The sequence below is a fragment of the Myotis nattereri genome, assembly GCF_964212035.1.
Source record: "Myotis nattereri genome assembly, chromosome: 2".
In the NCBI taxonomy this organism is placed as follows: Eukaryota; Metazoa; Chordata; class Mammalia; order Chiroptera; family Vespertilionidae; genus Myotis; species Myotis nattereri.
In genome coordinates, this window is record NC_138076.1 from 2,394,660 (window position 1) to 2,422,058 (window position 27,399).

A 27,399-nucleotide genomic window follows, 5' to 3' on the forward strand; every position below is an offset into this window, starting at 1 on the left:
CCACACATGTGTGCATCTGCCTCCACACACCGGTGCATCCGCGTCCGCGCAGAGCGAGCAAGTGAGGGGAGTACAGGCCCTGCACGAGCCACAGGCGGGGAAGGGCGGACTGCGCACACGGAGCCGTGGTTTCCTGATGTCATTCGAGCCCAAAGCACCTAATTCCCTTGCAGGGTGAGCGAGCTCGCCACCTCGCCGCCTGCGGAGGCAGCCCTTTCCAGCGGCAGCCAGAGCCCACTGACGGCTCTCTGGTCTCACCCGTCTAAAAACAACTTCATTCACACGGAAGAGTAAGACGAGCATCGTTCTCCAAGCCGGGAGTCTGGAGAAGAGGTCACGACTTCGTGCTAAGGTCGTACCTGCGTCATCTGCAGGTTCTGCAGCTGCTGCTGCCAGGCGAGAATCGTCTCCAAGCGGCAGACCCAGATGTTGATGTTCCCCACCAGCACGGACTTGCCCACACCTCGGATCAGGATGCAGAGGGTGGAGCTCAGGTCTTGGAGCAGGTCTTTGATCAGCCGAGGGTTCTGGTGGTCGTCGAGCACTGGAACAAAAACAGCACGGCTGTGCGTGGACAGCTGCCACCTGGGAGAGGGCCGAGCTGCTCCCCGATGTCACCTACAGATGAAATGGGGTGCACGCACACAGCCGACTGCACTCAGCCTCGGAAAGGAAGAGACTCCACTCCCGCCACACGCTGCCACGTGCTGAGGGAGACAAGCCGGACAGACAGCGGCTGTGGGCTCCCTGTCTGCGGACGGAGGAGTCGGAGCCTGAGACAGGAGTGGACGGTGGAACCAGGGGTAGGGACGGTGGGAGTGAGTGTCTGGGTCAGTGATGGCGAACCTTTTGAGCTCGGCGTGTCAGCATTTTGAAAAACCCTAACGTAACTCTGGTGCCGTGTCACATATAGACATTTTTTTATATTTGCAACCATAGTACACCAAAGACTTATATTTTTGATATTTAGTTTATATATTTAAATGCCATTTAACAAAGAAAAATCAACCAAAAAAATGAGTTCGCATCTCACCTCTGACACGCGTGTCATAGGTTCACCATCACTGGTCTATGGGGACAGAGGCTCAGTTGGGAAGATGAGAATGTCCTGGGGAAGATGGTGGTGGTGATGGTGGCACAACAGAGCGAAAGGACCTAATGGTACCAAACTGTCAGCTTGAGTGAAACTGTTAATTGTACATTGTCTGCGTTCTGTCACAATGAACAATGACCTCATTCCGCTGCGACCCCACCTGGTTTCTGAGATACCGCAGATATGACGAGACTTAAACAGACTTTAAAATGTTTCCTGACCAAGCATTTCTGGTCGAGTCTACTTTTTGACTTTAAACTGTCAGCCTCCATGTTCTTTACATTCTGCCATAAAGAGAAATGGTGTTTAAAAATGGCTGCACTCAGCCATTCACTCAGATATAGGGTGCCCCCAAAATGTACACACACTATGAAAACACAAGGGCAGTGCTTACTCAAATACACTGCATTTTCCAAATGGAGCTATCAGCTGTTAGAGTATGTATACATTTTTTGGGGACACCCTATACATGCATAAACCCTATTGTGAAATCTAAAGTTCGACCTATTTGCCACTAATCAATCAATACATTCACTAAATTAAAAAGAAATGTATAGGTTTATTTGATGCTGAAACAACTAAGCCCCAACCCTGATGATTATGGAAACATGTGGTAAAGTGAGTGTGAACGGCTAGCCACGAAGAGGTGAAATGTCCTTTCACTTATCTTTCTATCTTATGATAGCACAGTGATATATTTCTTGTATTAATGTAATATACTCCTTCCTCTGCAAACACAACTTTAAAAACATAAACAGCACGCGGACGTGAGAGCCGGAGGCCCTGGCACGGCTGTGCAGCCACGGCCACGCACCGGACGTCATCGTTGGACACACACACGGGGTGGGGGTCAGAGAAAACCCCTCTCCTCACACTAAAGCTCATTAAGATTCAGACGATGGAAAAGGTCAGTCATCCTCTTACCCTTGTGAACGATTTTATCCAAAATGTTGAAGTAATTCTTTTGTGCCACACCACTCAGTGAGGTTAACTGGGATTTTGCAATTAGCTGCAATAGCTTAAAAGAAAGAGGGAAAAAGCTAAGCATCAATCTCCTCACATGGAAACATACACCGCAGTGACACGCACAGGACGGACGTGTGCCCCTCAGGGTCCTCGGTGAGAGGCACCCGTCACGCCACCCCAGGATGTGACGCCGACTGTGCGGTCGCCCCGCACGCCCTCCACGTGCAGACCCGCGCCTGTGCCCCAGGCGGGCCTGCTGGCATCGGACCCCTGGACCTGTGCTCAGTCCGTGCTCCGTCTGCTTCCTTGAAGACTCCAATTCCAAGTGTGCAGGGCCTTCTCCTGTCTGTCCTTCCCCCACAGCTCTCTCTTTCCAGTCCTTGTAAACTCAGAGTCACGGTCCTCTCACTTCTGCCCCTCAGACGCTGACCGCTCCCAAGTGCCCGCTCTGACCAGCTCCCTCCAGGTCCTGTCCCGGCTCCAGTCCTCACAGCCTGTCTCCTCCGTCAGCCTTGGCTCGCACTGTCTGTCTGCTCCCAGCTCCCCGCCACCCCCAAACGCTTCCCCAGCCGTCAGGCTTTCACTCCTGACAAGTCTGCTCTCCCCCCTCCCCCCCCGCCACCCGCCACCGGGCAGGTCTTGGTGCCTCACCACCCTGTCCACACCTCTGGCCTCACCCGTCCTGAGGCAGGTGGGTGGGCAGAGCTCCTGCCGAGGCCCCAGGAGGAATGCAGGGCTCTCCCAGCTCCTCCACCCGCCCGCCTGCTCCTCTCTCTCCAGGGAGAGCCGCTGCCCTCCCACAGGGCTCACGCCACCACCTGCCTCTGCAATTCCCCACGTGCTCTGAGCAAGGAATTGAGCCGGGACTTCGCCGGCCTCTCCCTGGGCCACGTGTGGCTGCTGGTGTCGCCCAACCTGCCGTGTCTGTGAACACCTCCACTCACACCATCCTGACAGACTCTGCCCAACCGTGGCTGCTTCTGGCCAGCCTCACGCACTTCAGACTCTGCAGGGACGCCTGCTGCCCAGCCTCTGCCAGTGGACTCTATCCCTCCTCCCTCCTCCCCTGCCTCCTTGAGGAACCGGTTAGAGACAAGAAATTCAGAGATTAAGCAGCAGCTTTCCTGCTAATGCAGCCGGACTGAGATGTGATGGACGAGTCTGTAGCCAATGGGGCTTCTGGGAACCGACCCATGAGAGACTCACCACCCTGCAGCCTGAGGGACGCAGGCCAGACATGAGGTTCACTGCATCTGACCCCTCAATGGCAAGAGGAAAAGGAGCCGTTCACAGCCCTACTCTTGCCCTGAGAGACATGAGGGCAGAGCTGGAGTTACTGTAATGCAGCGATTCTCAGAGTGCTGCCCAGGAACCCCAAGGGGTCCGAGGTCAAAGTCACTTCTCCAGTCACCCAGACACTAGCCACACCAGACAGAGTCGGTTCGGCTGTTCAGGCTCCTGCAGGATGTAGATTTACAACGCACAGAAACACGGACTGCTTGCTGGACAGGCACGGTTTGGAGTACGTGATGTGATCAGCCTAACGCTCAAAGCACCCCTACGAGGCAGTACTACGATCCCAGGCGACAGATGAGACCGAGGCCCAGGGAGATGCAGAAAATGACCCAAAAGTCACGGCTCGGAGGGGACAGAGGTGGTCGCAGGTCTGCATGTCCGCCCCACCAGGCACCTCCCACCCACCGTGTGCTGGTCAGGGCCTGGTGAGTAGCTTCGAACAGCATCACTGATCTGAAATTTCTTTCTCTCACTTTAAAAAGCTTCTCAATTTTACTGCATTTAGTAAAACAAAGTGACTAAACCCTACAGAAGCAGGACGTTCCTGAAGCCAAGCAGAACCCCCGTCCTAACCTTCTGGCAAACCCTGCAGGCGTTCCTTCTCTGGAGAGCTCGGCGGCCCGACTCTCCTCAGTCCGGGACCCGTGCCTCTGCCCGAAGGTCCCTGGCGCTACCCAGACAAAGTCAGGCTGCCTTAGAGGCGCTTCCCATCCTGGAACTCGTGAAGCAGATGGTCTGTGAGACGGGAGCCCCACCTTCTGGACTGTCCCTCTGGCCCCCCTTCCCTGGGAATGAACACTCCATGGGCCTCACCCCTGTCACCAACTTCCAGTGCTGGCAGAAAGGAAGAATGTTAGTTGGGCCCTGGCCGGTAGCTTAGTGGGTTGGAGCATCTTGCCGATACGCCAAGGTTGCAGGTTCGATCCTCATCAGGCTCATACAAGCAGCACCAATGAATGCATCAGGAAGTGGAACAAGTTGATGTTTCTCTCTTTCTCTCTCAAACCAATAAAAAAAGATGCTAACGTTTATATAAATTGAATTGCTGCATAATTTACAGTTTTAGTTTTGTTGGAAGAATTCTTGGTTGCTGCACGGAGCCATACTCCAAGCTGACAGGATAAATACGCTGGAAGCTGAAGAACAATAAGGAGTACTCGGTCCTTGCCGGCCCTGTGAGAATGGCATTTACAATTTCTAAGTGACTTGGATGTTCACTTTCGCTGGCAGTGCCTCTGACTGAACAAAGGCCTCCACCACCACGGCGCTCACCCAGCCGACACGCCCACCACGACCATCGCTTCCGTTGTTTCTCTCAGACGCGTCAGAGCGACAGCACTCGGCCTCTGCTGGCTGAGGAGCGTTCCCCTGGCTGTCAGCAGGCCCCACACTGTGGCTTCTCACACTTTCCTCCTCCATCTTATTTTCAGGGGCATTAACATCATTTCACCCGGACACTTTGTCCCAACACCTTCCGGGGAAAATGACAGGAAATGCCTGGAGTAGCAGCCAACCGCGATGCCTGCACCGACAACAGGTTTTTAACTGAATGTGAGCACGCCTCTCCGTGCTGAGGGACGCGGGAAGGACTGTTTTACAACAAAGAAGGGACGTCCCTCATTTCCAAAGAAAGCTTTCCTGCAGAGGAGGTCCTACAGGTTTAGAAAACAACTGGCAAACCGTGACCGTTTGAGAGCCCTGCTTGCCAGTTCACGCTGCTGGGGCAGTCTGTGGAGCACACTTGATGGTGAAAGTGGGGAGACTGCCCAGCTGGTGCGGCTCAGTGGGTAGAGCATTGGCCTGCAGACTGAAGGGTCCAGGGTTTGATTCCGGTCAAGGGCACATGCCTGGGTTGCAGGCTCAATCACCAATAGAAGGCGTGCAGGAGGCAGCCAACCAATGATTTATCTCATCATCGATGTTTCTATCTCTCCCCCTCCTTTCCTCTCTGAAATCAATAGAAAAAATAAAATAAATATTTTTTAAAAGTGACTCACAAAACAAAGTGTGTAAAGATGGCTCATTCTTCATCCTTCTGTTCAGTCCTGCACGGGGTGCCCGGGGTGAGGATGTGACAATGATCTCGCCACAACTGGGCCCTTCACAAAGCTCAACACAGCCAGCTGCAGCTCCATCAGAAAGGAGCAGAACCCTCAGGACGCCCTGGACTCCAAGGCCACGCCTTTAAGATGTCATGTGACACATGTAAGCCACGGGGTTCCACGAGAAGAAGTCTGTAGAACCATGGAGGTCTGAACAGAAGCACTTGTCCGTTGTCAGGCCTGCCTGTCGACTCCCTGGGGGCACACTGTCGCACGTTTGCTACCTCTGTCTCCATCATGCCCAGAGCTCATGCCCACGTAGGCGGAGGAACAGAGCACAGTGCGTTCCACCTGCTCCGTGACTCCGCCTGTGTCACTGTCCTGTCAGATGGCGAGGTGTCAGGTCTCGGGAGAAGCACGTGTGCTGGGAGGGCAAAGCAAGCCTCAGTGAAAAAATCAGAGAGAGGCAACTCCCAGCCTCGCCCGCCGCCCATCGCCTCATGCAGGCACCTGATCCTGTCTGTTTCTAGCTCCTCTGTGCACCGTGGAGGAAGCTGGTGACGCTGCTGACGTAACACAGTCCTTAGGAGAAAGTTTCAAAACTTCAAATAACCAGACAGTCTGGTCACTGTGTCCTTCCATTGTTTTCATGGCTTCGCTGTTTAAAGGATCCATGAAATGCTCGGAACGCAGGGAGGATCATCTCCAAAAGAAGTACCGTTGGCAACAAACCTCTCGAGAACTCAGGCAGGCGGCCTCCGTGCAGGCCCGGCTGGTGCCAAAGGAGCCCCCGTACCCATCCCATGAGGTGCCCGGGAAACCAACGGAGACCAGCCAGTAGGTACGACTACCCCAGGCTTCCAGTGACCTACATCGTGTGCTCCCTAACATTTCTTCCTTCTTAGCTGCCAAGAGAACATTTTAATCAAGATAAATATCCTCTAACTGGTACTAAAACCTTAAGCCTAAGCACACAGATACACCTAGATAGGGTTTTCCCCAGGAACAGGGCCTTGCACCCTGCCTGGCAGCCATCCCTGAAAAACGGATCCTACGGGCAGTGACGTCATGTCACAGCCTCTGAGGAGCAACGCTGATCAGAAACCCCCGGACAACTGCAGCCCAGCCAGGTGTTCCATGCTCCCATCGCCACAGAGCATCGGGGAATGCAAAGTACCAGAGCAGTTTCCCGGAATCCAACCCGCCTTCCTCGGGAAGAGAAGTTTCGGTTCCACGAGAGAGAAGTGCCTACCTATGTGCTAAGCTGAAAATTCTTCATGAGCACAACCACGCTGTGACGCCCCTCTGCCACCTCCACCCCGCCCTCCCCCCAACCCACCCGCCCTCACGCCGACGTGCTTCAGCTAACACTCCGTCTTCTCTCACCCAGGCCCTCCCGCCCCACCTCTGACATCCGTATCTGTTCTCGTAGCGTTTCCAGAGGCTGAAAGCCACTACGAGATGTCTTCCCATCCCGCCTCTTCCCATCCCGCCCCTTCCCATCCCGCCCCTTCCCATCCCGCCCCTTCCCATCCCGCCGAGGCGGCAGGAGCCTCACTGTCCCCTGCACCAGCGGGAGGCGAAGAAGCCGCAGAGCAGGCCTCTTACACAAACAGGACAGGCGAGGCCTGGCCCAGAGCCCTTTCTGGAAGAGGCTGAGACACAAACCCCGTCCGGCCAGGAGCCAACAGCATAGCAGCCCTGTGAGCTCCCTTTGCCTGAAGTCCCCGTTCCAGGCTCTGCGGTGACCCGTGAGGTGGAAAACGCAGGGACCATCAGGTAAACCCGCAGGGAAACGGCTGCTCCCCTGGCACCTCCCTGGCACAGTGCGCGAGCACACGCATGGCGCGGAGAAACCCAGAAAGCCCAGAGGCCGGCCCGGTCCCGCCCGCGCCCGCGGAGCCGGTGCTGAGCGCACCGAGCCGTCTTCTGAGCCCACTCCTGGGATATTTCTGCACCGCGAGGGAGCGCCGCTTTCTGCAGCGGCCAAGGCATCGAGTGTCCCCGGGACAGGAAATACTCACTCTGACCACGTAGCTGAACCTGCGCACGTCCTGCACGGCGCTCGAGAAGTCCAGGCGGGTGAAGGCCTCCCCCAGCGTGCAGTAGCCGTGCCGCTGGAAGACAAGCAAACAGTCAGCGCGGACGCATGCCAAGCCAACGACGCTCAGTGTGGGCGAGTCTGTGCCAACTGTTTTTTAAGCGTCAGCAAAGGACAGTGTCTACTATGATGCAGACACACCCAGGTGAGTGGCGTCAATCACACCGAAGCTGACCTACCATCATGCATCACTGAGGCAGCACAGACACCCTCACCCCACGGGCAGGACGACAAAGACGGACCCATCACGCATCTCGCCGATTTCTTTTGTTGGGACACATTTGGGGGGAGGGCCAATGAAGCCTGCAATCATACGATAAGTGGGAATACTCTCAGCTACGACACTGCGAGCACGCCCAGCAGGCGGCTGCTGTGAAGGGCCTCTATGAACACGACCGCTGAGAATGTGACTGCTCGCAGGAGTCCCGAGGTCTGGACGTTTGCCCAACACACAGGCTGAGGGCAGAGGGGGAGGGTGGAGGCGGGGCGATGTGACTACGGTGCAGGGCCTGCTCAGCACCCAAACCCCAAAGCTGGAATTAGACCCAGGTCCAAGAGTAAAAAAAATGAACAAAGTCAGTCTTTTATTTTTACTACTTTTTAAAACATATATCTATATATATATTTAATATATATATTAATGATTTCAGAGAGGAAGGGAGATAGAAACATCAATGATGAGAGAGAATCATTGATTGGCTGCCTCCTGCACGCCCCCTACTGGGGGTTGAGCCCACAAGCAGAGCATGTGTCCTTGACCAGGACCAAACCCAGGACCCTTCAGTCCGCAGGCTGATGCTCTATCCATTGAGTCAGTCTTTTAAAGAGTGAAACACCACTCTCTGCATAGATGGTTTTCTCCATGATGCACCTGCATTCCGATTGGTTTGTACATTAGGTGTCACTTTAAAGTCTACCTTCAGTATTTGAAATATGAAGAGTATAGAAAGAGATTTTCAATTCAAAGTCCTGGGACAGACAAACTGGGGGCCAATCACAGAAAACCCCAGGGTGGCAGGGGAGGGTCTAGAAGAGGAGGCTCGCCCTAGCGCAGCTAAGACACATGGGAAGGGCTTGTGGTTTGTGCAAGTCCCAAGAAGAGTCCTACTGGGTGCACAAACCAACAAGATGCATTCACTCACAGCACTCAATACCTATTTTTATGGAGTATGTACTGTATGCAAAGTATTTTCTGGGGGGCTGTGGGGAGCAAAGCCTAGACAGAGAACCTGAACTTGATTCCAGCTGGTACTTCTCCTCCAATGTCTTCTCAATGAACAGAGCTGTGTGCTGGTGTAGGAGACGCCTGTCCAGGCAGCCCCTTCTCACAACAGCCTCTTCTGTTGGGGGACTTAAATCTGATCCACAGAGCACATTGCCCGTCTGAACCACATGAGCTCGCCACCTGGTGGGGGCCTGGAGCCATGCAGGCAGGCGCTCAGTGTCTGTGGGCGGCCAGTCGGCCATGTAGACGGGCAGCAGAGATACCTGGTCCATCCAGGTGAGAAGACTGACAGCCGAGTGAGGCTGAGACAGCTGGCGAGAGAAGTGCCAGCTCTCAGTCCGTCCCTGCTCCCGCCCTGAGCTGGTTACCCTGTGCTCCTGGGATCGACAGATCCACCGGCACCTGCAGACTCACATAAGTTTTGTTCGGTTGCTTGCGCTGGCCTAAGTTGGTTCTTTTTTCTGCCATCAGTGTGGTAACACAGAGCAAATGAAATCTGAAAGAGTCTTAAGTCAGCTCAAGTTATGTTAGATTCTGCCAAACATTCGTGTAACGGTGCATTAGACTGTATGCAAAGGATCAGTCCCTCCATACCCACTAACAATGTTAACCGCCACCAAGTAGTCAAATAACGTTCTGTCTCAGAAGCTGGGCCAGTTTCAGGTCACCCACTACTAACGCCTCTGGAACAGGTAACTTACGCCAACGGAATGTATACTAAACAATTACTCCCCAAATCATTCCCCAGTGGCTGCAAAATAAGGCAAGTGCCAAGTTCCTCAGACTGCAAAGCAGGTAAGCTTCCCGGACGCTAAGCAGAGAGAAAGGAAACAGGTGGAAGTGAGTGGACTGTTTCATGGCTCATAGCAACACTTCTCCAACTTGGCAAAGCAAAGGAGGGGAAAGGTTCACTGCTCTTTGCCCAGTCACAGTCAGTTACGACATCACGTCAGCTGCCCGGCCTGGGAAAGGAGGGTGAGAGTTCTCCCCGTCCCAGCCCGGCAGCCCCACGCAGCCCCACGCAGCCCCACGCAGCCCCCTGCTCGCAGCCCCCTGCTAGCAGCCCCACGCAGCCCCACGCAGCCCCCTGCTCGCAGCCCCACGCAGCCCCCTGCTCGCAGCCCCACGCAGCCCCCTGCTCGCAGCCCCACGCAGCCCCCTGCTAGCAGCCCCACGCAGCCCCACGCAGCCCCCTGCTCGCAGCCCCACGCAGCCCCCTGCTCGCAGCAGGCTCCGGAGGAGCAGCTCTGGGGAGAGCAGGCCCACCCTTGTTCTGCTTGTTCAGGTTTGTGCCGGGGCATCGACCACACACACACACACACAGACGTCTTCACAGGGTTGATGTTGCAAAAGAAGTAACTTATTTACTGTGAAGTTACATGTTCAACAGGACAAAACATATACGCTTACTCACAACAGAATACTTACTTCTCTTGTGCTTTCTTTGTGGACATAGATCCATTTTTCACGAAAAAAACCTAGAACAGAAATTAACTTTGTTTTTAAAATCTGGGGAATAATTTCAAAATGAAGATTTTCAGGAACTTAAAATAGTTGCATAAGTTAACAAAATTATCTGATATACAGATTGAGATGCCTTTACTTGTTAATGTGAACAGAATTCTTTGTTTCTTTTTTTCTAAATTTAACTTTATTGATTTCAGAGAGGAAGGGAGAGGGAGAGAGAGATAGAAACATCAATGATGAGAAAGAATCATGGATCGGCTGCCTCCTGCACGCCCACATTGGGGTCAAGCACACAACCCAGACATGTGCCCTGACTGGGAATCGAACCATGACCTTCCGGTTCATAAGTCAATACTAAACCACTGAGCCACACTGGCTGGGCAAATTCTGTTTCCTAACGTTAGTTTAAGAGGTGCTGAAACACATCTTTACATGAAATATGATTTTCAGACAGTGCCAACTTTTAGTAACTTAGAAGAAAATTAGTTACTAATGACTATAAATACGAAAACATAATTATAAAAGTACAATCAATAAAAAGTCCTATTTTTCCGTCCTTGCCTTTAAATTGTATTTGATTAAATTTTTTCATGTAACTGAATCCTAAAGCTTCAAGGGTCATGATAACTCCCCCCCACACAGGGCCCGACCTTCCTCAGCAGACTGACTACACGGGAGCACTCCTCACAACTTACAGAGGCGCTCAGGGCAGAGCAGGGGCGGCACAGGGGAGTGCCTGCCTCCCCCAGGGGCTCACCAGCTCTGACCACCTTTGTGTCTTGCTCCGAACAGCAGCGCCTCCTGCACAAAAGTCCAAAGTCAAGACGCTTCAGGCTGGGCCTCAGTGCCTGGCAGCAAACTGATGGCGACCACTGTTCAGTCGTTCGATGTGCGAGCTCTGTAGTGGGTTTGCTACCCTTTGTTTTGTTTCTGCCAATCTTACTAACAAAATGGTTGAGCATTAACCCATGAACCAGGAGGTCATAGTTTGCTTCCCAGTCAGGGCACAAGCCCAGGTTTTGAGCTCAATCCCCAGTAGGGGGTGTGCAGGAGGCAGCCAATTAATGATTCTTTCTCATCATTGATGTTTCTATCTCTCCCTCTCCCTTCCTCTCTCCGAAATCAATCTATATATATAAAAAGCCAGCGACCATAATGCCATAACAAACGGTCGCCATGATGCCCACTGCAGCCAGTGAACCAGCCCGATCAGGGGGGCGGGGCCAGCCAGCCAACCTCCTGCAGCCCCTCCCCCCACCCGGCCTCACCCCAGATCTCCCCCGCCCCCCACCCTGATCAGGGGCAGGGCTGGCGGCCAACCACCCATGGCCCCTCCCGCAGGTCACTGATTCCCCAATTGGCCCCCCCACCCCATTCGGGGGCAGAGCCAGCCAGCCCACTGCTCATAGCCCTTCCCCATGGCCAACCCCAACCCCAGTCAGCTCCCACTATCCCGATCGGCCTGCAGCCCCTCTCCCCAGCCAGTTCCGCCCCCAATCGGCCCCCCTACACCAATAGGGAGTGGGGCTGGCAGGCCAACCTCCCACGGCCCCTCCCACGGCCACTGACCCCCAATCGACCCCGCCACCCCATTTGGGGGCGGGGCCGGCCGACCCACCATTCACAGCCCCTCCCCAGAGCCACCCCTGCCCCCAATCTGCCCCCTCACCCCAATCAGGGGCAGGGCCTGCTGGCCAATCACCCATGGACACTCCCCCCAGCCGGCCTAGCCCTGATGGGGCCCTGATCGGCGGGTGGGCCGACCAACCACCCACAGTCTCCTCCTCCTGACAGGCCTGGCCCCGATCCGCCCCGATTGGGGGCAAGGTCGGCAGGACCCCACCCGTACACAAATTCGTGCACTGGGCCTCTAGTAAAAGCATATTTTTTAAAAACACAAAAAATGATTGAGCTGCAAAAGCTTTGACCACTAGTCCTGTGGGCAACACTGGAGAAGGACTATTAAGACCTCTGGGCCGCCTTTCCTGTGCGCGTGTGGAAGTGACTTAGTGTGCCAACGTATTCCAGTAAAATATAACATGTTAAACATGATCTTACATTGAGTATTGCTGTCATTTCTAAAATGGTCCTTTTTCCTTTTCTTGGATGCATATCCATGCTCCTCACTAGTAAATATGTCGTCATCTTCACTATTTAGGATTCTGAAATAAAGATAGATTTTATTAAAACGTATTTATAGGGAGATCTTCATTTGGCTTATCTTTTTAAAAAATGATAGTAAGTATCTGGCTTGCAATTTAGGAGATCAAAATAAAAAACTTGATGAATTCTGAAAGCAAGCTGTTCATTTTCAAAGCGACACATCACAGCTCGGCATTACACAGCTAATGTCTAATGTATTCTTTTTCTTTTGGGAAACCTAAGGCTTATCTCGGTTCTTCTGAGAATGTTAGCCCAGGAGTGCGAGGCATGTTCCAGTGTCCCAAGGGTTTTCATGTGCTCATGCGGTTTCAGACTTCAAAATGCTTCAGTAAAACAGGGAGATTACAGCCCTAACCGGTTTGGCTCAGTGGATAGAGCGGTCAGCCTGCGGACTAAAGGATCCCAGGTTCGATTCCGGTCAAGGGCATGTACCTTGGTTGCGGGCACATCCCCAGTGGGGGGTGTGCAGGAGGCAGCTGATCGATGTTTCTCTCTCATCGATGTTTCTAACTCTCTATCCCTCTCCCTACCTCTCTGTAAAAAAATCAATATTTTTTTTTTAAAAAAGAAGTGCCTTCCTTTAAAAACAAAACAAAACTGGGAGATTATAAACTAAACTGGAAACACTCTGGGAACGTTAATGTGAAGGGTCATACCCGACAATGACTAATGATTTGCCACATCCCCCGATCCAATGTGAACACTGGCCATAAAGGACCTGTTAGCGCAGATGGACTTCACATATACGGAATTTTCCATGCAAAAGCAAGAGAACATTCTGCTCAAGCACACAGGGAACATTTTCCAGGACAGATCATATGTTGAGCCACAAAACAAGTCTTTAAGAAATTAAGATTGCAATCATATCAAGCACCCTGGTCAGTGTGCTCAGTGGTTAAAACATCAGTCATGCATAGAAGTGTCCCAGGTTAGATTTCCAGGCACGGGCGCGTACCTGGGTTGTGGGTGTGATCCCCGCCCCAGTCGGGGTGAGTGCTGGAGGCAGCCAATCCAGGTGTCTCTCTCACATGGATGTTCCTGTCTCTCTCTCTCTCGCTCACTCGCTCACTCGCTCTTCCCCTCCCTCCTCTTCCCTTACACTCTCTCTAAAGATCAATAGAAAAAATATCCTTGGTTGAGGATTAAAAAAAAGAAGAAATCATATCAAGTACCTTTTCTGACCACGATTTATGAACCTGAAACCAATTAGAAGAATAAAACAGGAACATCACAAATATGTGATTACACAGCACGCTATTGGACAACCAGTGAGTCAAACAGGAAATCAAAAGAGAAATTATAAAAATACCTTGAGACGAATGAAAATGGAAATACACCAAAACTTACAGGATGCAGCCAAAGCAATTCTAAGAAAGGGTTCCCATGATAAAAGCCTCAACAAGACACAAGAAAGCTTTCAAATGAGCACCTAACTTCACACCTCAAGGAACTAGAAAAAGAAGAACAAAGGAAATGAAGAACAGAGCAAAAATAAACAAAATAGAGATTTAAAAAAAATGAATGAAACTAGGAGCTAGTTTTTTAAAAAACATAAAACGGACAAGCATTTAGCTAAGAAAAAAAGACTCAAATAACCAGAAATGAAGGAGACGCCACAACTCAGACTCCTCACGTACAAAGGACAGAGACCGGATGTGAACAGGCTGGGCAACCTCCAAATGACAGCGCAGGTCCGAAACCCACCACCTGCCCACTCTGAGCCACCGACCAGAACCTGAGCAGACGGACTCCCAACCTCCCAACAAAGTCATGTCCAGGGCCAGACGCCTCCTGGTAAATCCCAAACACCGAAGACCTACCGTGGGCCCTGTCGCACTCTCCCAAACACGGGAGCCTCGCCCGCAGGCCAGGCCCAGTCCCCTCCCCCCGACTTCCCCAGGCCCTGGGCTCGGCTCAGCGCAGTCCTCTCTGGCGGCTCCAAGGCGATTTCTCTGAAGCAAATGTTTTCATGCCTTTTCTTTGGTAAAAAAGGCGCTTGCTCATTCTTATCCATGTCATTCCTTTTCACCCTCTCACGGCCCGAAGCCCCTCAAACATTACACACAAGCTACATTTCTCCTGTGCAGAACAGGATCTCTGCTGGAGAAGAACTCTCCCTTCTCCTGCCACACAGGTCAGGACGATGATGCGCCTGCTGGCTTGTCACTGACACAGGCGGCAGGACAGACCTCCGAGTCCAGATGCATCCCCGCGAGCAGGCAGGTACACAAATGCCCTGGGCGTGTGCTGGTCTGACGCCGGTGCCAGCTTTCTAACCACATTTTCCTTCCTAGTCACTGAAGAAGACAATGGAAGGAAGGCATCAGGCTGTCACTGAAAGCCGCACATCCCCCAGCAGCCCGCGGGACACCACCACCGCCCGCAGAGGCCGTGTCGGAGTAAAGGAGCGGGACAGGAGCGTCTCCCGGGCTGAGGCCTCGGAGCACAGTTCTTATTTCCAGGGCTCGTGGGCCCCTGGATTCTCTGACCTGGTGGTGACCAGAGACTGTTTTTGCATTTTTGTAAGGGAACCAAAAATGCAGTTTCTTTCCTTTTTTCCTTGGGAGATGCACAATTTAAAAATGTTTGTGTGTTTTCTTAGAGAATCCCACTCTTGGGATATCTTGGGTACGACTAGAGTTGAAGATAATCCTCATGGACTCCCAGGTCTCCGATGACCTCCACTGCTATGCCCAGTGAACCAAGTAACCAAAATAAATCATAAAATATTCACATTCGGACAGGAAGCTGAATGCTAATGAGATGTAAGTAAAAACAATGCAGTGAAGATTCAATAAGTTAAACGCAAAGGGGAACCCTAGAAGGGTCCTGTTCGGGCAGCGCAGGACACAGTGCATGTGGCCTTGCGCCTCGGTGCCATCTCAGCTTCCCAGAGCCCACAGGGAAAGCACTGAATCCCCGGGCAACGCCACGGACTCTGCAGAGACAGGACCCCACACTGCGCCGCAAGGCCCCTCCTTCACAAAAACCAAGCCAAACCGCAGACAGGGGCCTTCTGGTGGAATTCCAAAAACACGCCCACCGAAACCTGCCCGCCAGCGCTCCCGCAACCGCCTGTGCCCGTGGCCCTGAACCTTCCCTGGACCGGTCGGGGGACAGAGAGGAGCCTGGCTGGCCGGCCTCACCACGGAAGGTCTTTTCTTTCCTCACAGCACTGGCTTCCACGGTGTCGGGCAGTGACCCTCGCGCGGTAACAATGCAGCGTCCACGTGTGGGAACCAGGCAATGTCCTGGCTCAGACCTGAGCTACATAACGTCCTCCCTCCCACCAGCCTTGGGCGCGGGCAACTCGCAGCCAAACGACAGTGACAGAGCTTTGCAGCGCCTGGAGAGGAAATGAACCCTGGGGGCCGGCAGGGCTGCGCGTACATGCTGTGCGGGACGCTGCGCTGGGCGCTCTCTCGGTCCAGGTCCTGCCGCCAGGGCTCACAGCGCTTCCAGCCGTCCTCCGTTTTAACCCAGCTCCATCCAGGAGATCGCCAGTCCTGGCCCAGAAACGGCATCGCTCTGTAAAAACAGTTGATTCACGTTTAAAAGTGAGTAATTGGCAAGTTTCGCTTCACTGAGATGACTTCTCATTAGTCTTTAAAAAGTAAGTGCTTACTTAATATTTAAATGTCTGCACAGGCATTAAGTGCTGGTGTGACATGGGGGATAAAGTGGTGGCGATAACAGTGCCTCCACAGCGCTGAGTGACAGGCTGGGATGCGGAGTGGTGGGTTTACTAGCTCCATGCTGCTCAGTCAGGTCACCAGGGGCTGGCTCCCAGCTGGAGAACAGGGGGGGGGAGGGGGGGGGGTAGAGACGGGAGCGTTATCCCACACGAGCGCTCTCTTCGCCAGAAATCGGAGCACATAAAGGAAGCATGTTCATGTCCATCACCTGTAGGCAGTTTGATCTGGTTGAAGCTTAATGAGCAGTTGAGGGTGGAGAAGTGATGGGGGCCAGTCAGGCAGAGTCCGAGGGCCCAGAAAGGAACCTCCGGTGAGTGACTGGCTCACACCTGAGCTTTACATACAAACTGGGGTCACACTGGGAAGGCCAGACTGAGGGTGCGCCTGGAGGAAACAGTTAGGACTGAATATTGGCCTGTAAGCGGTGAGAGGGCGTGGCTGCAGGAGGAACAGCGGGAGGAGGAACCACTGAGGAGGGGGAGGCCATGGGGGGCTTCTCTCTGTGCTCCCCCCAACTCCCAGGGAAGCCGGCGACAAGGATGTGAGCTCCCAGCAGAAGGACCCGGTGCCCGACCGGCTGGAACAGAGAGGAGGGCTGATTTCAGTCTGGACGTGGGCATGCCTGTGGGCTTTGCTGTGCCCGTGGTGACCGCCACTACACTGGACTCCAGGTATAAAAATAGGACTTAAATGAACCCTAAAGCTTCGGAACCGATGAGAGTGAGGCCTGGAATACCAGCTCTCCCACTGCCTCCAGCTGCCTGCCCTGGCCTTGCTGGGCACGAAGTCGGGAAGCGTTCACAGCTCCCGCGCTGCCCGCTGCCCCGCCCAGGTGTCTCGGCCGTGACGAGTGATGGCACAGCGGGAGGCGCTGTCTGGAACACGTATGCGGTTCCTGTCTGTCTTCCTCCGAGAAGACGCCATGTCTTGTTCAGCTCTGTGATCCGCCTACAGTGAACAGTGCCCGCACACGCAGGGGCTGGGTAACACCGAGTGAGCACATGCACCGCAGACCCATGGCCCGGAGACAGCAGGCTGGAGAGCGCAGGACGCCAGCACACGCGGCCACCAGAGCCCCAGGTGCGCCATCAGAGAGGAACAGAGTCCGCAAAGAGACTGCATCTAGAGGACACGCAGAGAAAGATAAGCCCAGAAAGGAAGCTGAAAGGAAGAGGCTTTCAGAGAGGGAGAGCAGGATGTCAAGAGAACCAAGTATTTTAAGAAAGAAATGATGTACAAAGAGGAAAATGTTATAAAGAAGCCAGTACTGTAAGAATTGAAAGTTATACACTGAGTTTAGCTACAACACAGTAGCTGATCACTCAACCAAAAACAGTTTCACCAGAATAATGTGTTATATCAATCTGAGGTCCCAACGCGGACTTGGTGTATTTCACGAATGTGGAGTATTTACAGGGCACATGAGATGGAAATGTTCAAATACAATCTCCAACTACGTTCGGTCTGACTCACGCAGGTTATTAAATAGGCGTTTACAATGGCTCAGAGGAGACAAAATTCTCAGAAGGAAATGGTAAGTCTTCCACAGGATTCCTGGGTCAGCTACCAGTGCTCAGTTCCTGAACGGATGTACGAAATGTGTGATGAAGAGCATCCCCAAACCAGCTAAACTGATTTACAACCAGAACACATCTCCTTCAGTCATATATTAATTTAAGTTCCTGCTTTAGAAGACACTTAAAATCACTCCTTAAGTCTTAACACTATTTTGACAAGCCTCACCTTTCAGACTGGCTTCACAGCCCAGCCCCACTGACATGCAAAAGCCGCCAGCAAGCCCAGCCATCGGCAGGATCATCTAGGGCAGCGGTTCTCAACCTTCCCAACGCTGCGACCCTTAATACAGTTCCTCATGTTGTGGTCACCCCCAACCATAAAATTATTTTCGTGGCTACTTCATAACTGTAATTTTGCTACTGTTACGAATCGTCATGTAAGTATCTGATATGCAGGATGTATTCTCATTGTTACAAATTGAACATAATTAAAGCATAGTGATGAATCACAAAAACAATATGTAATTATACATGTGTTTTCTGATGGTCTTAGGCGACCCCCATGAAAGGGTCGTTCGGCCCCCAAAGGGTCGCAACCCACAGGTTGGCGACCCGCAGGTTGAGAACCGCTGCTCTAGGGCATGTGCTGTTTTATTTTCATAAAGCTTCAGGTACAGGCCAGAGAAGACTCTACAAAAGGCAAGTCCTGCAATGTAGTCTCATAAGTAACATACCAAAGAAAAATGTCTGTTAGGACCATCTTTGACTGTCAAAGTATCAAAGAATCTTTCAATATCATTCCATGGATTCAGAATCTGTGATTAAAAACGAAAAATCTGGTGGCAACTGTGCAGAATATTGCTAAACAGACCAACTAAATACAGGATTACTCCAATGACAAACCTGTAAGCACAGAACAAATGTATTACTATGCTATCTGCACCTTCCCTGAGTGTGCACCATCTAGCTGAGAAACTAAAAAAAAAGAGAGAAAACCACACACAATAATATTAATACATGCAGATATATATAAAACATAAACCAATATATACATACCAGAGGTCCAGTGTGCACAAAATCGTGCGCAGTTAGAGTCCCTGGGCCTAGCCTGGCCTCCGTCGCATGGCCTCTGCCACCCTGTAACGCTAGGTGAAGCTCCCCGCCCCAAGATGCTCTGCAAACCTGCGACTGCTCCGCGAGGCTTGCTGCCGCCCCGCGAAGCTCACTGCTGAATGCTCTGTGAAACTCCCTCTCCCCCGACCCGTGACTGCTCTGCTAAACTCACAGCCACCCCGCGAAGCAGCCCGCCACCGCCACTCAACAGTCCCCAGTCCCACCCCACCGCCAGCACCCCCCATAGTGAGCGGCTCGGGGGCTTGGGGGGACCGAGAGGTGCTCCATGCACTTCATGGTGACCAGTTGCCCGTTCAGTTGTGACGGCACCTAGCTCTTTATATATATTAGGATGTGCAATTCTGTAATGTGGGTTCTGAATGAGTATTAGAGAGGGAATAACTGACAGAAATTCAGAGAAAAAAGCAACCCCCTGGGAAACCTCTGAAGAGAACAGAACATGAGCTCAGCCTTGAAGCTCAGCGGGGCCTTCGGTGAATGGAGAGGCAAAGACAACATACCAGTCACCAAAGCGGCGGCGGGAAAAACCTGCAGATGGGAATGTACGTGACTCGCGTGACAATACTGAGCAGAACAGGTTGGCTGAAATAGAGAAAGCTACAGGAAGGTTGCTAGAGAGAAACCAAGATTGGTGACTAGAAGCCACATCAGAGAATGTTGACTGTCAAAAGTATTGGGACCTTATTCTCTGACTGGAGGCCCGGTGCACGAAATCCGTGCACGGGTAGGCCATCAGGGCTGATTGGGGCCTTCCAGCTGCTGGCCGGGGCCTTCCTCCCCCCCACTGCTGGCTGCCAGCTGGGGCCTTCCCTCGTTCCATGCCACCCCTGGTGGTCAGTGCACATCATAGTGAGCAGTCAAACTCCCAGTCGGTCAAACCCCCGAGGGGACAATTTGCATATTAGCCCTTTATTATAGAGGGTAATCAAAAGTTTTAAAGCCATGTAACAACATACACAGAAACTGTTTTAAGAATTACTTGCCGCCTTAACTGGGTTGGCTCGGTGGATAGAGCGTCAGCCTGTGGACTGAAAGGTCCCAGGTTCGATTCCGGTCAAGAGCATGTACCTTGGTTGCGCTCACATCCCCAGTGGGTGGTGTGCAGGAGGCAGCTGATCCATGTTTCTCTCTCATTGATGTTTCTGACTATCTCTCTCTTCCTCTCTGTAAAAAATCAATAAAACATTAAAAAAAAAAAAAAGAATTACTTGCCAGGGCCTATAGATCAAATGGGAAAATAGAGGCAGAAATAACAACTAATCAGGCAAAGGAACTGCTTGCTGACATCTCAGGTCACAAAATACTCTAAACTGTATGACATACAAACATTATACTTGGCTGTTTGGAGGCTATGCCCACTCATACTCAGTACACGTATATTAGGCCTCACGAGCCATTTACGTAGCATCTGCACTGTGAGAGTCAGCTGGGTGTTCCTAGTAAGACACTCAATTCCTTTACAACTACCAAAACACTACAGATAATTCATTTTTACTTTAAAAACTCTTCATAAATTAACACAGTTGGTCTGAATTTTTCAGCTGCTAAGTAGTTGTATTTCCATGGGTTGGAAGAGTGAAATGCAGCTACATGGACAATGGAAATAAAATTAGCACATTTCCAAAGTTTTCTTTTTAGAAGAGGAAAATATTTGTTTCACTGTAGATGTGTGCATTCCATAGATTTGTCATGTTAAGCTCTTTGAATTACAATATGCTCTTTGGATTACTTTAAAATATAATCTACAGATTGTGAACTAAAAAGCAGCCTTCATAAGCAGTTATTATAAACAGTAGAAAAGCTATGGGGTCGGGGAGGGGGACAATCACAAATTGAAATTTCAAAGACGTGGGTCTCAAATTTCCAAAAATATTTTTGCCCAGCTGGGTGGCGCAGTGGTTGAGCATCGACCTATGAACCAGGAGGTCACGGTTCAATTCCTGGTCAAGGTATATGCTGGGGGCTGTGGGCTTGAAGCCTGGTGTGGGGCCTGCAGTAGGCAGCCAATGATTCTCTGTCATCACTGATGTTTCTCCCTCCCTCTCACTTCCTCTCTGAAATCAATTAAAAAATACATTATGAAAAGAAATTTCCAATCTAACTTTGCAAATCAGTAGATATCATGAACTTTTAGAATGAGGATGAGCCCAGCCAGTGTGGCTCAGTGGTTGAGCATCAACCCATGAACCAGAAGGTCACAGTTCGATTCCGTCAGGGCACATGCCAGGTTGGGGGCAGCCTCTCTCTCTCTCCCTTGCTCTCTCTGAAATAAAAAATAAGTTAGAGCCCTGACTGGTTTGGCTCAGAGGATAGAGCGTTGACCTGTGGACTGAAGGGTCCCAGGTTCGATTCCGGCCAAGGGCATGTACCTTGGTTGTAGACACATCCCCAGTAGGGGGTGTGCAGGAGGTAGCTGATCAATGTTTCTCTCTCATCAATGTTTCTAACTCTCTATCCCTCTCCCTTCCTCTCTATAAAAAAATCAATAAAATATATATTAAAAATAAATAAATAAATTAGAATGAGATTGACCCATCACTTTTTGAGAATTTATGTATCTGTTCTGCCACAGACCTGAATCGCTAGAGTTTTATAATATACGTTTATTTTAATTAAAATTACCTTTGAGATTTTCAAAATGCAGAAATAAAAACTAGAAATCACTGTTGAAAATTAAATGTGTAAGAGCAACTATTGAAAGGGTGGGGTTCAGCTGTGAAACAGCTGGTACAATTTCCAATTTTATGCAAACTGATGCGAGAGAGCACACGGGCTCAAACTCAGCTAAACCACCTCTTCATCTCGACTTCACGGGCCGAGAAGAGGGTGGGGCGCGAGGGACAGGGCCTCAGGAAGTTCACTTGCAGTGGAAATTCCTGACGCGAGAGCGTCAGACTCATCAGGAAACGCCTCTCCTGCAGCAAGCATACTTCTTGTAACTAATGCGAACAGCAGACATTTATTAGATCTTAGTCCGGGTAAGGCCTTACTCTAACCGTTTACCTGTCTGATCTCCTGTAGGCCTCACACCACCCTACAAGGCAGACAATGTCTCACCCTCATCTCACAGGTTAATTCTCCCATCTGTCGGTGAAGACACGGGGCGAACAGCTGGCGGGGCGGCATTTACACTGGTGGACTGCCACTCCAGGCTCGGTGCGTATTTTTGTAACAGCACAGCCTGAAGGCCTTATAACAGAGGTCACAGAACTGCGGAGTTTTTCTTCTCATTCACCTTTTGTTAGACATATACCAGAAATAAGCTAAGTAACCACTGATCCTTCCTATATAATAAAAGGGTAATATGCAAATTGACCGAATGGCGGAACGACCGGTTGCTATCACACACACTGGCCACCAGGGGGCAGGCACTCAACACAGGAGCTGCTGCCTAGTGGTCTGGGAATGCAGCTCAGCCAGAAGCCAGGCTCATGGCTGGTGAATGCAGCAGGAGTGGCGGGAGCCTCTACGGCAGTGGTTCTCAACCTGTGGGTCACAACCCCTTTGGGGGTCGAACGACCCTTTCACAGGGGTCACCTAAGACCATTGGAAAACACATATATAATTACATATTGTTTTTGTGATGAATCACTATGCTTTAATTATGTTCAATGTGTAACAATGAAAATACATCCTGCATATCAGATATTTACATGACGATTCATAACAGTAGCAACATTATAGTTATGAAGTAGCAACAAAAATAATTTTATGGTTGGGGGTGACCACAACATGAGGAACTGTATTAAGGGTCGCGGTGTTAGGAAGGTTGAGAACCGCTGCTCTAGGCAGAGCTAAAGACCCCTAAGGGGGATGCCTGACTGCCAGCTTAGGCCTGCTCCCCGTGGAAGGCAGACATCCCCCAAGGGGTCCTGGACTTCCAGAGGGCGCTGGCGGGGCTGAGGGACACCCCCTCCTGCCCCCCCTACCCCCAGTGCATGAATGTCCTACACCCACCAGGCCTCTAGTGTGCTCAGGAGTTAGAGCGTTGGCCCTCGGACCAAAGTGTCTCGGGTTCAATTCCTGGTCAAGAGCACGGACCTGGGTTCAGGTTTGATCCAGGGCCCAGGGGGCAACCAGTCAGTGTCTCTCTCTCTCTCTCTCTCTCTCTCTCTCTCTCTCTCTCTCCCTGCCCCCATCCCTCCCTTCTACTATCTCGAAGAAGAAGAAAAATCAATGGGAAAAATAAAAATATCCGCAGGTGAGGGAGGATTAACAAAAAAAAGACAAGACTACGGATGTTTTCTACTTGTTTTCCGGGAAGAGGAGCGACTCAGTCAGGCATCCATCAGTAAGTACCTGTGAGTGTGGCAAGGAGCCACACCACGAACATACCGCCACCAAGGACAGCGCGTTGCAGGGCAATGTGAAGGCGCTTTCGGAGCGAAAAACCTGGCAAAGGAGCCCCCTTATGTGTCATTTTCATCATCGGTTTTGAAAAAGTCAGTTTCGTTGCTGTCAGAGTCACCGTCCGCTTACCATCCGGCCTTTCTCACTGCTCTGCGCTCCCCACAAAGCTCCTCACTGCGGACCAAATGCTGATGGGGGTTCCGAGTGCAGGTCCTGGACCGGGAAGGACGTGAGGACTGAACCGAGGGCTGGGGCCGCGCTGCTCGCTGCCCTGGCCCGGGAGGAACCCCCGCTGGGTGCGGCCGGGAGGGACCCCCTCTGGGTGAGGCCCCGGAGGGACCCCCGCTGGGTGCGTCCGGGAGGGACCCCCTCTGGGTGAGGCCCCGGAGGGACCCCCACTGGGTGCGTCCGGGAGGGACCCCCTCTGGGTGAGGCCCCGGAGGGACCCCCGCTGGGTGCGTCCGGAAGGGACCCCCTCTGGGTGAGGCCCCGGAGGGACCCCCGCTGGGTGCGTCCGGAAGGGACCCCCTCTGGGTGAGGCCCTGAAGGGACCCCCGCTGGGTGCGGCCGGGAGGGACCCCCTCTGGGTGAGGCCCCGGAGGGACCCCCGCTGGGTGCGTCCGGGAGGGACCCCCTCTGGGTGAGGCCCGGGAGGGACCCCCGCTGGGTGCGTCCGGGAGGGACCCCCTCTGGGTGAGGCCCCGGAGGGACCCTGCTGGGTGCGTCCGGGAGGGACCCCCGCTGGGTGCGGCCCGGGAGGGACCCCCGCTGGGTGCGTCCGGGAGGGACCCCCTCTGGGTGAGGCCCCGGAGGGACCCTGCTGGGTGCGTCCGGGAGGGACCCCCGCTGGGTGCATCCTGGGGGCGGGGCGGGCGCTGAGGAAAGGGGGAGGATGACGCAGGAAAGGGGGGGAAGAAAAGGCATTTTCCGACGGGGCGGGACGGCCGGGGTTGGAGGAAACGGAACCTGAGTTCCGGGACGAGTCTGCGCGGCCCGGGGAGGCGGCGGGGCGGACGGAAGCGTCCGCGGGAGCTACGACGGGGACGGAGGGCGGAGCCGGGGCGGCGGGAGGCTGGGCGGGGGCGGCCCCAAACGCCCCGGGACGCGGGTCCCCAGGCGGGGCGGCGAGGGGCGGGCCCTAGGTCGGCGCGGCAAGCGGGACCCCGGCGCCGGACGCCGGGCGGAGGGGGCGGGCACGGAAGGCGGCCGAGCACGCGCAGACGTCTCCCCGGCATCGTCAGAGCCGAGCCCCCAAAGGCAGCGGGCTCCGGGCGGCCACACCCCGTCCCTACCTGCGCGCCGAGCGTCCCCGCTCCCACCTGCAGCGCCGGCCACCGCGGAGCCCACCTGACCGCGGCGGCGCGTCCGGGTTTATTGCCGGAAGTCGCTGCGGAAAGCCGCGCCCTCAATCCTGATTGGCCGACGCGGGCCGCGTGACCGTGTTGCTACCCGGGTCGGGAGGCTAATGCGCGGGCATGCGCAGTGGGGCATCCTCCCGCTCTCCCCGCAGTGTAGTCCTTGCACCGAGCAGAGGCGGTGCACCCGGCCGGGGCCTCCTCCCTCCTCCCGCCCAGCCTGCGCGGGGCTCCGCGAGGGGAAGCGGAGCAGGGCCCGCGGTGGTTGCAGCAGCAGCCCTGATCCCGGTGGCGCCGGGGCTGCGGCCAGAGGGCTCCCCACCGAGTCGGTTCCCACCCCAAGCACCGAAACCCGCGAGCAGCGCGAGCGACCGAGATTCGCTTTCCGACCTGTGCGCCGGGTTATTTTTTATACGTAGTTTGAGGCGCAAGGGCTGTGCACTTACAAGCAATTCAGGGTATTGTTCAGATCTTTCTAGAAGGTGGCCATCTCCCCGAGGAGAAGGAACCCCTCAGGCTGCCGGGGGGCCGAGTCCAGCTGGAAGCAGGGCCGCTGAGGCTGGGTCCGGAAGGGCTGCCCACGAGCCCTGTGAATGCACGGTCGCCTTATCCCGTCTGGCCTCATGGCCTCACCATGCAAATATTTAAAGCAGTGCTTGGTGCATGGTGAGCAGAGGCTGGTATCTGATCTTAGTACTTTTCTTTACCAAATGTGGTTTTGTATTTGGAACACACTGCAGGAAGCATATTTTTAAATATATTTTTATTGATTTCAGAGAGGAAGGGGGAGAGAGAGAGAGAGAAACATCAGTGATGAGAGAGCATCATTGATCGGCTGCCTCCTGCACACCTCCTATGGGGGATCTAGCCCTCACCCTGAGCATGTGCCCTGACGGTGCTAGGGGCTGGGGCCTGGCAGAGAAGAATTACTGAGTGGGCTGAGGGGCAGGGACCATGGGAGAGAAAAATTGCTAATTGTCTCGCTAGAAAAGCAATGTGTTATGATTAACCCCCGCCAGGTGTGGCCTTGCTTTCCTCCCGTTTGTACTTGTAAACTTTACGAGAACTTTTACGCAGCCGGTATCAGAGACGGCTAATGAACCGCTTTGCAGTTTGTTTTTTTCTTTTCAGAAATACTTTGTAGTATTGCAGATAAAAGGCTTGCTTTGCTGTACTCTCGGTCTGCACTGCAAGCTGCGAGGCTCTTACGCGGCTGTAGTCAGCTGGCCAGCTTAATAAAGGCTCTTAAAATTTAAATTTTGAGTCGGTGGTCTATCTTGCTGATTGAACCCATAACATTTGGGGGTTTGCCCAGGATCCCCAGCAGGGGTGAGAAGGACCCCTTATTTAGGGCAGGAGGCTCTCCCTGAGCAGGGGTGAGAGGGACCCCCTATTTAAGGCAGGAGGCTCTCCCCCACTTGTCGCCGGGCACGCAGTGAGATACCCCACATCCCTGTGGGGAACAACTACCAAGGAAGCCTCCACTCCACCCAAAAACTTTCAATTCGGAAACCGAGCCACCTGGACTCTCGAGAGAGGTAAGGACCGGTCGTTAAACAGGAACTGGGACGTCCCACGGAAGGACCTATACGGAGGGCTGGACGCAGCGGTACTCCTGGTCCTGACCCGCAGCCACGACGGTGGCCAGGGTTCCTGGTTCGTGCGGCTGTAGGCTGCACTGAATTTTTGTCTGTCTGGTGTTTGTTTGTCGTAGTGTTTGTTGTCTTGGTGTTTGTCAAAATGGGGCAGTCGTCGTCTGCTTCTGTGTGCACCCCGCTGCAATGTTTTCTTAAGAAGAATTTTCAGGACTTCAAGAAGAGAGCTGGAGACTACGGATATGATGGTAATGCTTTTGATTTGCAGAAATTCTGTGAACAGGAGTGGCCCACTTTCCAGGTGGGATGGCCAGACGTAGGGACTTGTGATTTAACCACTGCTTATCGGGTTCACCATGTTATCTACGGCCGGCCGGGTCACCCCGACCAAATTCCCTATATTCAAGTGTGGGTTGATATTTTGGCTGAAAAACCAAGGTGGTTAAAGAGTTGTCAGAGATATGTCAACAGTTTGGCTCAAATAAACTCACAAAAATTCAAAAAAAAAAAAAAAAGAGTTGTCAGAATAAGAAAAAGAAATTGGGACAGAGATAGACAGTCCTCTTGGCTTCGGCCCAGAAGGGCAAAACTCCCCCTGTTCTGCAAGATCCGGGTGAGGAGGCACTCCCCGGGGTCAGGCCGCCTCCCTATGTTCCCCCGGCGCTGGATCCAGCTGAGCCCAGGCCTCAGGCCCAGGCCACACCACCGACTCTTGACCCGGAGCCCCTGCCTCCCCCGATGCCACCGGCGGGAGGGGCTTTGTCGTCCTCCAACCCCTTCAGTCCGTCCCATAATAGACAGGGAACGGAATATGGAGCTTTCGGGGGTGTTGGCCGGCGGCCCCAGCGCCTCTCCTGCCCTTGAGGCAGGCTGGGCCACCGGATCTGGGCCTGGACGGCCAGGCTTTCATGATTTATGTCCCTTTTTCAACTAGTGATCTGTACAATTGGAAGAACCAGAATCCTTCTTTCTCCCAGAACACACAGGGGTTAATCTCTCTTTTGGAGTCTGTGTTTTTTACCCATCAACCTACGTGGGATGATTGTCAGCAGTTATGGCAAACCCTTTTCACTTCAGAGGAGAGAGAGTCAAGGCAGAAGGGAGGAGATTTGTGCTGGGTCCGGATGGGCAGCCTACCTCTGACCAAGACAGATTAGAGGCTGTGTTTCCCTCCCGGCGGCCCAACTGGAACCCCAATAGTGAGACGGGAAAGGAGGCTCTCGATCGGTATCGCCAGACTCTATTGGGGGGCACCCGAGCTGCTGCTCTGAGACCCACAAACCTCTCTAAGGTGACAGAGACAGTCCAGGGGCCTAATGAGAGCCCGGCAGCTTTCCTGGAGAGGCTGTGCGAGGCCTATCGGGTGTATACCCCCATTGACCCTGATGCCCCGGAAAGTC

The 27,399-nt window shown here is 53.0% G+C and overlaps 1 protein-coding gene across 4 annotated transcripts in view; it reads right to left on the bottom strand.

Moving 5' to 3' along the window:
* Nucleotides 1–24,437, bottom strand: part of FBXO25 (F-box protein 25) — a 30,953-nt gene extending 6,516 nt beyond the window's left edge. For 2 of the 4 annotated variants that reach the window (XM_081085084.1, XM_081085082.1), the window contains exons 1-7: nt 24,342–24,429; nt 15,744–15,881; nt 12,249–12,352; nt 10,152–10,201; nt 7,422–7,514; nt 2,018–2,111; nt 360–544 (exon numbers count right to left, since the gene is read on the bottom strand). In XM_081085084.1, the coding sequence (XP_080941210.1) occupies nt 360–544; nt 2,018–2,111; nt 7,422–7,514; nt 10,152–10,201; nt 12,249–12,352; nt 15,744–15,877 (660 nt within the window). In that variant the 5' untranslated portion in view covers nt 15,878–15,881; nt 24,342–24,429. Of the gene's footprint in view, nt 1–359; nt 545–2,017; nt 2,112–7,421; nt 7,515–10,151; nt 10,202–12,248; nt 12,353–15,743; nt 15,882–23,178; nt 23,263–24,341 lie in introns of all 4 variants that reach the window. The other 2 variants (XM_081085083.1, XM_081085081.1) reach the window with 2 other exon arrangements.
* Between the last annotated feature and the right edge of the window lie 2,962 nt (nt 24,438–27,399).